The sequence below is a fragment of the Ictalurus furcatus genome, chromosome 11 (genome assembly GCF_023375685.1).
Source record: "Ictalurus furcatus strain D&B chromosome 11, Billie_1.0, whole genome shotgun sequence".
NCBI lineage: Eukaryota > Metazoa > Chordata > Actinopteri > Siluriformes > Ictaluridae > Ictalurus > Ictalurus furcatus.
In genome coordinates, this window is record NC_071265.1 from 1,685,206 (window position 1) to 1,697,230 (window position 12,025).

Below are 12,025 nucleotides of genomic sequence, written 5' to 3' on the forward strand. Positions count from 1 at the left end.
AAAATAAGTGATGTCCTTTTAAACTCTGTAGCTCTGTATTCTCATGCGGTTTAATATGGGGTGGCTTCGAGTTGCTCCAGCTGGTCCGAGAGCCACTAAAGCCTCCGGTATTCATGATCTGGAGGAAGGATCAACAGAACCCTCCATCACGACGGCAGGAATATTTTTGCTGTTAGTCCAGGTTCAGACACTCAGGCCTTGGGCCAGTATGAAACTCAGGGTGAGTGATATTGAGGGCGAAAGCACTGATTCATCCTCCGCAGCCCTGTCTGGTCAGAAAATGGTAAATATGAAGCAGCAGGAAGTGGATTCAGTGTCAGACTTGTGCACATGTGTAAACAACAAGTTTGTATTTACCGAGACGAGGGTGGAGCAGAAAATCTGTATTTAGGGGGCAAGTTAAACTGTGTATAGTCACAGACCACCAGCACAAATTCTCCCTCTGGACTAAAAATAAATATAATAAATGTTTGAGCCAAATGGCTGCTGGTATTTTATGAAAAATGTGAAACTTTAACAGCAGATTGCCAGGAGAGTCAGTATTAGAGGGGTTACTACAGCGAAAGAAATGTTTAAAGAAATATTACACATTGAAATGCATAATGGCTGAAGAACAAAATCATTTCACAAAACTGTTATTAGCGCAAAATAAAAAATAAAAATAAAATAGCTGACAAGGTAAGGAATAAAACACTGTGTGTGGTGCTTTTACAGTAAAATACTGAGTGACGTAGTGGAGTGATGAAGCAGAAATGTCCTTATAACCCCAGAGTTGATTATTTTCCTGTAAAAGCATGTCCTGAAGTGTTTTATTCACTCTTCTACCACAGCAATAGTCCATGTGAATGACCTGTTACTGTAGAAACACTAGCGTATTAGAACATATGAACATCTGGATCAGAATCCAGAACTCATCAGCGCTGTGGTATAAGTGACTGTCCTTCTTATACGCCCTTCGAAACGTATTACAGAGCTTAGCCGAATACGTCATGTCCTGCTAGAAAGTGATAAACTGGTTTACTTTTTCATAAATAAAACACCTCGACAACGGCTAGTATCCTCATTCCTAAGCTCAGACCTGGACACACTCCTGCCTGCTCTGCCAGGACTCGAACATCTCCAAGCCTGCAAAATGCCACCAGAGTTTTATTCACAGTTCAGCAAAGCACAAATGACTGCAATTAATATGGAGAGTGACATTTTATTGCCCCTTTCACCCACCGTGCTCTTTCATAACAAACCAAATATCACTGGCGCAAATCTGAATATTGATAGTCGACAGAGCTCCATATGGGAGCCTGGAGCTAGCCTTTGTCCCAGATCCGCCTCGCCCACGGCGTTCGCCTCTAAACCAGAGCTCCGCCTGTCTTCCTGCCAGAGAAATTCTTCAGGTGGAGCAGGAGAAATCTCTGCTCGCTCCAAATAGCGTGTCTACACCGCCTGCGCTGAATAGACCTCGGCACAGCGAGGCCGGCTGCGCGAGAGACGAATTAACCGAGCTGCAATCTTCCCGGAATACATTCTGCACCTGCAGAGCGCGGCTTGAAATGTGATTGTCTGTGTTTTCACACGGCTCTGACGCTGCAGTCTTAACAAAAACCACTAACGCTGTCTGGCGTGTCATGTGTGCCGGTTTCCAGCTTTGTCTGCCGGAAGGTTTCGGCGCTGGCTTTCCGAGAAATTTTTTACGCTTTTGTTAAACAATATTACTTCCCAGCTTCCTCCCAGAGCACCCCAAAAAGCATCAAAATGAGGATTTAGCTCTGCTTGGATCCAACAAAGGAATCTACAGCCCCCCCCCCCCGGTAAAGCTGATCTCTCCACTAGCACACAAAAGCAGCACCACAAGCTGTCTCGCTACAGTACTACTGCTGCATGCTTAGTGTCTACGAATTTCTTACATAAGAGACTAACACGTTCTGAGTTCTCTGTAACATGACAAGCTGTGTTTATTCTCCCTTTCATTAACTTTACGAGAGAGAGAGAGAGAAAGAGAGAGAAAGGCTGGTGAGGGAATGAAAGTGAGAGCTTGTTTCGTAGACAATATTTCACACTATTGATTGATTGATTGATTGATTGATTGATTTAACCAGGGACAATCCACATTAATAATACAAAAGAAATATACACTGTGCCAGATTTAGTCAAACTGGCTCATTTTTAACCTGTAGTCCCTAGGCTGGTTGATGTTATAATAACCAAATAGAAAGCAAACAAAAAAAAAAAAAAGAAATTGTCATTGTCATTATATATATATATATATATATATATATATATATATATATATAATTCTTTAAAACTGGTGGAGCAAAACCATTTAAAATCTTAAAAAGAAGTACTCGATCATATTGAATCCAGTGCTCAAAGCTCAAAACGATGAAAACTATTTGGCTTTCTGTCTAAAACCTTAACGGCTTGCTTATAAACAGTCTCAGCTGCTTTTAAAGAAGACGTACAGGTTAGTGTGCATGTAGTCATACAGTATGTGATATGTGGAACCACCATAGAATTCATAAATAATACTGCTCCCTCTTTAATCAAGCTGTTTCTATTAAATCTAAAATTAGCTCAATTAAATTTCACTGTGTTAGCAGCTTTCTTCACGTTTTTTTTTTTTTTTTGTGGTTGTTGTTTTTGTTTGTTTTAAAGAAAGCTGAGAATCTATTATTATTCCTAAGTATTTAAATTCATTTACTACCTCAAGCTTCTGTCCCTGGACCGACACTTCTGCTGTAACATCATTATATGACCTTTTGGTAAAAAAAAAAAAAAAGAAAAGAAAAATAAAGAACGATTTAGTGATCCATTGTGAAACCTGATCCAGCGCAGAAGTCAGTTTCTGTGCAGCCTGTTGCTATTTTTTGCATGAACATTCAGTAATATTGGCACCCGTATATGGTAAATATGAGCTGTGAAGGCTGTGAAAAATTGTTTTTATTGTTTACCCTTTTGATCTTTTGTTCAAAAAATTCACAAAAATACTCTGCTGTCATGGAGATCAAACACAACACAGGTTTATCAAAATATATATATATCTTTGTTAAATATACGTTGGCGTGCCACGATTATCGTCACCCTTTTAGTCAATGCTTTCTGCGACCTCTCTTAATATAATGTCTGATACATGGAGAATACATGGCGAGGGATCTGAGAGCGTTCCTCCATACAGAACCTCTCCAGATCCTTCACATTTGGAGGTCCACGCTGGTGGACTCTCCTCTTCAGTTCACCCCACAGGTTCTCTATGGGGTTCAGGTCAGGGGACTGGGATGGTCATGGCAGGACCTTGATTGTGTGGTCAGTAAACCATTTCTGTGTTGATTTTGATGTATGTTTTGGATCATCGTCCTGCTGGAAGATCCAACCACAGCCCATTTGAAGCTTTCTGGCAGAGGCAGTCAGGTTTTCATTTAATATCTGTTGATATTTGATAGAGTCCATGATGCCATGTATCCTAACAAAATGTCCAGGTCCTCTGGCAGAAGAACAGCCCCAAAACATTAAAGATCCACCTCCATATTTAACCGTGGGCATGAGGTACTTTTCCATATGGCTACCTCTCTGTGTGCTCCAAAACCACCTCTGGTGTTTATTACCAAAAAGCTCTATTCTGGTTTCATCTGACCATAGAACCCGATCCCATTTGAAGTTCCAGTAGTGTCTGCACACTGAAGACGCTCGAGTTTGTTTTTGGATGAGAGTAGAGGCTTTTTTCTTGAAACCCTTCCAAACAGCTTGTGGTGATGGAGGTGACTTCAGATTGTAGTTTTGGAGACTTTCTGACCCCAAGACACAACTAACTTCTGCAGTTCTCCAGCTGTGATCCTTGGAGATTTTTATCCACTCGAACCGTCCTCTTCACAGTGCGTTGAGACGATATAGACATGCGTCCAATTCCAGGTTGATTCATAACATTTCCAGTTGACTGGAACTTCTTAATTATTGCCCTGATGGTGGAAATGGGCATTTTCAATGCTTGTGCTATTTTCTTATAGACACTTCCCAGTGTGTGAAGCTCAACAACCTTTTGCCGCACATCACAGCTATATTCCTCGCTCTTACCCATCGTTATGAATGACTAAGGGAATTTGGCATGTGTGTTACCTCATATTTATACCCCTGTATATATATATATAAATTGTTTTGATATCCATGAGAGCGGAGTATTTTTGTGAATATTTTGAACAAAAGATCAAAAGGTTCAACAATAAAGACATATTTGCTCATATTTGCCAGGGGTGCCAATATTAGTAGAGAGCATTGTATTTCTCGCTGGCTTTATATAATTTCCTATAATTGAACGGACAGTAAATGTGTTATTTAATAAATACAGCTCTGTAAATGTTAGCATATTGCTGAGCTGTAAGAGATGAGAATACAACACATTTCACTACGCTTAGTTTTCTCCAAATATTCCCCACACATCTCCCTCTCGAGCCTGGATATCACACTACAACAACCTGTGTTGATGCGACGGCTAGAGCTGTAGCACTCGAGTCCCGTCTCGAGACGTTTTCTGTATTGATTTGTCATTTTTTATATTTCTGTAACGCGTTCTTCCGTTCATTTTCGCCACGGATGTGTCTTTTTAAAAAAAACAATGGGTTATTAATAACGTGGCTCGGTTATCACGTTGTGAAAATATCAAACCACACGGTCGGTAGTTAATGACGAGGCCGTGTTTTTGCGATGTGGGAGAGCGAGAGGAACTGGGACGGGGAACCCTGAGCGTGTCCTGGTTCTCATAACTAGGGCAGATCTGAGTTCAGTGACCGTGCACATATCAGGATCCAGCTCTTCGCTCACTCTGACGTGTATTTGTGAAAGTGGAACAGGAGCCTGTTCAGTCTTGCGGTATAACCCTGAGACAGGAAATGTCTATGCTGGATGTCCAGTTTCAGACTTCCTGTCCCATCCCATTTCAGATGAGACGCTGTATTAACGAGAGTTGCGATCAGCCTGCGTATCGCGTGTTGGACGGGACGAGATTACTCACCCTGTAGTCAGTGAAGACCACGGAGATCCTCAGAGAACAGAGAGCTCGGACTGCGTCCCTGGCAGCCGGACTTTTCCACGACCGAACTCCTGCCTGCTTTTACTGTAGCAGCGTTTATTTATTTATATTTATTCATGAGGACATGATCCAGGGAACATCTAAGCTCACATCTGCCCTCATTCGGAAAATCCACGTTTGCCATCATTTTCTCTCACTTTAGAGCTGATACGTTCACCAGAAATCCAGTTACAGTCCATATTGGGTTGGAATATTGTTCATTTCCTTTTGTATCATGCAAAAAAAAAAACCCAAAACGTCCAAGCTGATTTACTAACAGCCTCTACTGAGGATTTAAGACTTTCACACGCACGTCTGTTTTCTGTGTTTGCTTTAAAGAATACGTCAAATTATGGGTGGTGCCCATGCGTATCGATGAATACATCAACGTCAGGGATTCACGGCAGTCTGAAAGTCCCTTCTGGAGCAGAACTTGTGTGTAAATTAAAAATAATAATGCCTCCTGGTCTTTTTCCAATCTTCAGCTGTCTGGTTTCAGTATCCACTGTAGCCTCGGATTCCTGTTCTTCTCTGACAGGAGTGGATCCAGACGTGGTCTTCTGTTGTTGTAGCCCATCCTCCTCGGCCATGGTTGCTCTGTGGTTATTCGAGATACCGTAGCACTTCTGTCAGCTCGAACCAGTCTGACTATTCTCCTCTGACCTCTCTCATCAACATGGCGTTTCTCCTCAGAAGAACTGGATGGTTTTTTGTTGTTGTTGTTTTTTTTTTTTGCCCTGAAATAATCTGAAATAATCAAACCAACAACCATGCCATGGTCAAAGTCACTGAGATCACTGGGGGTCTCCCCCCATCCCCCCATCCCCCCCCTTCATTCTGATGAACACTAACTGAAGCTCTACATGATCCGATTGGACTTTCCATGAACATTCCACAACGTTAAATGTACCTAAAAGTTTGACGCGTTCTTCCGTAAACAAATCGATCACAAACCTTGGCCAATTGCCACGGTATAAAAGGAATAAAACGCTGCAGGATGTACTGTGACAGGAAATGAATTAACATCGGGGGTGGTGACAGTGACTCCATCCACACACACACACACACACACACACACACACACACACAGTGTTTTATTCCGTTCAAGGAAATTACCTTCTGTGCATATTCTAGCGTCTGATCAGTGGCCCAGAGCTGTTTAATAATCTGGTCAGATCAGACACAGACGTCCACACTTGCAATACGAAGCGTTCTGAGGTGGACGCGTTCGTTTAGTAATAACGGCAAGCAATTTGTCTTAATTACATCCTGTAAAAGTGAGTGGATATAAATAATATGCACACGGGCAGGAGGTAAACACGTTTCTGGGTGGCGAAATACACATTTTCTCCAATACAGCCAGTGTGTGTGTGTGTGTGTGTGTGTGTGTGTGTGTGTGTTTCACTTTTCAGTGACGGAGTTATATTTTGTTCTGCCTTAATATCCAGTACAGTAGGTCAGAATCTACATACATCGTCTTCTGCCTCCAATAAAACATGGGTCATGCGAGGGCGTGCCCTGAAGGCTCTTATCGCTTTTGTAAAACAACGAAAAACAATATGATCCAATCCGGCAGTGTTCGATAAAGAAATGACATTTATTCATAATGATATTTACTATAACTCTTCTGCTACACAATGTGGCCTATTAACAGTAAGCTTTGGTTGCTAAGCAACCTACCAGGCAAAGATTAGGGTGTTCTTATGGACAGAACAGCTGTGGTGTAATGGTTTTATCGGATTAAAATGCGGCGCGTTAATACAGAATCCGGTTATTAAGACAGATATTTGTCCGAACATTGGCTCGTTCTCTGTGTCGAACTCTTTGAATGAATCTAAGCATGATCAAATGATTCTCTCTTTAATTATTCTCTACTCCACTCTTTCCCGTTCCTCGTCGTATCGCGCCGCTCTTTCTGACGGAGAGAATGCGTCTTGAATTGTTTTATTTTCCTCTCTTCTTATGCCACAGGAATTTACACACAGTTACAGTTTTTTGATGGATTGGTGAACGAAGCGTCATAGTTTGGATCTGTTTAGTACAGCTATTTGGTGTCATGGAACGTCCATGAAGCATGCTAGTTCCTGTTCGCACTTGTGTTATAGCAGCTGTAAACAGTAAGTCGTTCCGTCACCGGCCTCTGCTCTTTTTTTTTCTCTGTCTTGAAGTTAATTAGACAAAAAAACACCGCTGTGGAACACAATACGCCTGCATGCCAGCAGAGCTGCCTCTGCTGTGAGTACTCGGGATACTTCCCGGTCTAGCATACATGTCCGTAATGCTGCGATCTGTTGTACTCAAACTCTGAGAAACCCCCAACCTCCGACGTGAATACGTCCGACGGAACGATTGGGCGACTCTGAATGCCCCGTCGGAAACTCGGGGGAACGTCCAGCTAGCCCGAGCTCTCTGATACACGAGATGCATTTACATTACATTACATTATGGCAGACCTTATCCATTTATCTCACTTATACAGCTGAGCAATTAAAATTAGATTCAAATTAAATTAAAAATAAGTTCTGAGCCTTATTATTACGATTATTATTATTATTATTATTATTATTATTATTATTATTATATCTTTGACTGGTTTACTGTGCCATTGACTCCGATGTGTGTTTTGGATTATTTAAAAAAATATATTTTTCAGTCTTATTGTGTTATGTGAACATTTATTTATTTATTTATTTATTTATTTATTTATTATTTTTATTCTCGCCTGTTTGAAATTTGAACTTTGACTGGTTTGAATTTCGGAATCGTTAATAAACCCCGTCCACACGGATCCTCGACGCCTCCGGACCGATCCTCGTCCAGCGTCCGTTTTCTCCTTCATCTTGCAGCGTGTGTGTTTGTGCTTTCGCAGCTTTCGCTCGCGAGACGTTTCTCGTTCGAAATTCTGTTTTTTTTTTTTTACAATTTCGAAGTTTTTTGCCGTTTCCAAACTACAGAATGAATGCGACTGCGCTCCTAGTTTTCCGCTTCAGTCGCTCAATTAATTATAACGAGCGAGAGTTTGGAAACGCGCACTCGCAGTTATAATCCTCAGAGAACAGATCGTTATGTAATAAATTAGCAATGCTACGACGTGGGATTAAAGCCGATTTAATTGAACACGAACATCTGTTCACGAATTAGTTTTTTATTGGGTGGTTTTTTTATTAAACTCCTACTCCTTCTATATTTTAATTTTTTTTGCTGGTGTCCATGTTTTCTCACAGGCTGACTATAAACGCTGAGTGTCAGCTGCAGCTCCATAACTTCCCCATGGATGAACACTCCTGCCCACTCATCTTCTCCAGCTGTGAGTGTATGCACACACACACACACACACACACACACACACACACACACACACATAAATATATATATAAATATATATATACACAGTGTCTCGGAACCAGTCTACCCTTCACTGCCTGGCTTTTAAAGATAAATATGTCTCTCTATATGTTAACATTCTGTACATGGTGTTATTTCTTCTAATTCTTATCAGCCTACTTAAACATGTTATAAGCGTTATTTGGACAGGATTAATACATTATGGAGATTAGAGATGCTCGTTATGATATGTGTATCACACACACACACACACCTCACACATTTTACGACAATCTGATTGTATTATAAGTGCTTGCTTGTTATCGCTTGATCATTAGTGGGTCACATGACCGTAACGTATGTACAGTAGATGTACAGTACCTGTGCTAGGGACTCGATAACTTACCTGAAACTCTCAGCTTCTCTGACACGCCCTGTTAAACATCATCTATATTTGAGCGTTCTGCGTTTTTAAACCTGGCGTCGTGTCGGTTCTGATAGAAGGGGACGAGCTCTTCCTGGAGGGTCTTTAATAAAGACCAAAACACTCTGCACTCACGAGTTGTCATTCCCTTCAAATTGTGCAGCAAGATGCTGGACACACTGCATGAAGGACATCTGGGCACTGGAGAAATGAAGAGCTTTGCCTGCAGCTATACGTGGTGGCTGGGAATTGACAAACAGATTAAAGATCTAACAAAGGTTCATCCTGGATGTCAAAAAGGTTCAGAAATCACCACCATTAGCTCACCTCTCCATCTATGGGAATGGCCTTCAACTTCATGGCAAAGAGTACATGTTGATTTTTCTGGGCCGTTCTAAATGGCCTGAAGTTCTTTACTTCCAATGAAAACAACCACATCAGAAAAGACCGTTTATGTATTGAGGACAATACTCTCCAGGAATGGGTTTCCGGAACAAATCTGTACGGACAATGGACATCAGATGAGTTTCACGAATTCATGAAACAGAATGGCATCAAACACATTACTCCAGCACCATACCACCCTGTCACTAATGGCTTGGCGGAAATATTTGTACAGACTCTCAAAAAAATGGACATTTTGTTAGGACACATGGCATCATGGACTCTATCAAATATCAACAGATATTAAATGAAAACCTGACTGCCTCTGCCAGAAAGCTTCAAATGGGCTGTGGTTGGATCTTCCAGCAGGACAATGATCCAAAACATCATCACAATCAACACAGAAATGGTTTACTGACCACAAAATCAAGGTCCTGCCATGACCATCCCAGTCCCCTGACCTGAACCCCATAGAAAACCTGTGGGGTGAACTGAAGAGGAGAGTCCACCAGCGTGGACCTCGAAATGTGAAGGATCTGGAGAGGTTCTGTATGGAGGAACGCTCTCAGATCCCTCGCCATGTATTCTCCAACCTCATCAGGCGTTATAGGAGAAGACTCAGAGCTGTTATCTTGGTGAAGGGAGCTAGCACAAAATACAGACTAAAAGGGTGCCAATAATTCTTGCACACCTACATTTGAGAAAGATTTTTATTTATTTTGATAAACCTGTGTTGTGTTTGAAATTGTTTGATATCCATCAGAGCAGAGTATTTTTTTTAAAAAATTTTTAACAAAAGATCAAAAGGTTAAACAAATAAAGACAATTTTTCACAGCCTTCACCGCTCATATTTACCATATAAGGGTGCCAATATTAGTGGAGGGTGCTGTACATCACCTGGAATTACCCAACTTGGTAGCCATCGTGACATTTGGATTTTATTGGCAATTCCTGATACTATCGCCAATCTCCGTAAGCCTGCTAGGCTTAGCTCCATTTTTATTTGAGGCACGTGGCCCATTGAAGCACATTTTTATTTGGAGTAAGGGTTAAGGGTCTTGCCCAAGGGCCCATCAGTGGTCGCTTGGCTGGGGCTTGAACTCAGTAACCCAGAGCCTTTAACCGCTGAACCACCACTGATCCACAGCTGAGCAGTTGAGGGTTAAGGGCCTTGCTCAAGGGCCCAGCAGTGGCGGCTTGGCGGTGCGCGGTTTTGAACTCATGATCAGATCAGATCAGAAGTCCAATGTCCTAACCACTAAGCTACCACTTCCCATTTCTACTCTGTATGTAGTGAGCGCACACAGTGGATAAGAATATATTTGGCCTAACTTAAAGATGGAGGATTTTGCACGGAGCAAGAATTGTAAAAAAAAAAAAAAAAAATCTGGAATATAATATCATTATATTCATTGTCGAGGCCAGATTTCTTACCCACGAGTAGGCACTAAACCCGTTCAATAATTCAAAAGAACTAGAGTACTGTCCTTGCAAGCAACCGTACAGTTTAATATCTGTGTGTAATAGAGTATGTTGATAACAATAACTCGTCCTGATCACACCACGACGTTGTTGATTATTTTCACAAAGCAGTGTGACACTGACTGCTCTGTTCCTCACAGAACCAAGGCCCTAGATGATGTTCCTAGATCATTTAAAATGACACGAGCCACAGTTTGATGTCATACAGCTAATATGCTTCAAACACTGTATCGATGAAACAGTTTTAATGTCTGGCTTCTAAAAAATAGCGTCCCTGATTTGCCCGTAATCTCCAGAAAAGTCTCAGGACCCGACGGAAGAGATATGGAGAAAACACCGGGCTTGTTCTCGGCGCTGAACCCGTGCAGATGACCCTCATTACACAGACACGGAGAACGCACGGAGATCTGACTGGGGTCAGCTTTTGTTCATCGTCTCTTGAGCTGAAAGAAACAGCCAGATGAAGACCTACAGCATTTCCTGTACCTGCCTGGAATACAGACGAGATGCACTGTCTCTCAGAAAGAGAGAGAGAGAGAGAGAGAGAGAGAGGAGGAGGAAAATGTTAAACGGTCCTTTAGGCGCAGCAGCATCCTCATCCCTTGTTGACTGACTCTCATCTCCCGGGTGACGACCCCATGCTATTTCCTTCTCTAAGGATACAGAACATCCCGAGTGGCGCGTTTTAAATGAAAGGCGGAATGTAAATGAAGGTTAATGTCCACTTGTCTGGAAACTGTAAATCAGTATCCTAAACACGGTGAAGGTATTCTGGGTAAATTGCTCAGAGCGGCGTGATATCCATCCCGAGAGGAACGCGGGCCAAACGGATCGTTTTAATACTTCACACTTTTTTCTGCAGAGCGAAATAGTTCTGGGGAACAGATCTGGCAACACAGATATGCACAGCACAGTGTGTCGCTTTTTCAGTGTCACTTGTAGCTAAATGCCCAGGTTATTTAAATCTCCGTATACCACAGCAGTGTTGGAATTCTCGTCTCCTGTGCTGATTCGTTTCCTTATACTAGGTTTATATTCATGCGATTCTTCGAACACTTTACTTCTTCTGTGGGAACTTTAGACCGTGTGCGAATTATACATTGGCTTTCATGGGGGTCGGCTTGCTTTTTTCAGCTTGCCCAGATTAACTAGTTCGTGCAGAATTGTGCTTCACTGAACTAAATTTACAAGATGAATTCAATTGGATCTTATTTATTAAACACAAATATGCAGTTAATACACATGAGATGCCAGTGATCCTGACCCCTTCTGCTCTCCGGACCTGCCCGATCCATCCTGATGTTCTACTTCTGGTTGGAGTTCTCATCAGCTGGAGGTCACATGCTGCTGCTGAGGA

General features: G+C 41.9%; 1 protein-coding gene across 1 annotated transcript in view; it reads left to right on the top strand.

Moving 5' to 3' along the window:
- The window catches only part of LOC128614532 (gamma-aminobutyric acid receptor subunit gamma-3), a 129,729-nt gene that overhangs the window by 87,242 nt on the left and 30,462 nt on the right, over positions 1–12,025 (top strand). The window contains exon 5 of the mRNA XM_053635889.1: positions 8,278–8,360. Within this exon, the coding sequence (XP_053491864.1) occupies positions 8,278–8,360 (83 nt within the window). The remainder of the gene's footprint in view (positions 1–8,277; positions 8,361–12,025) is intronic.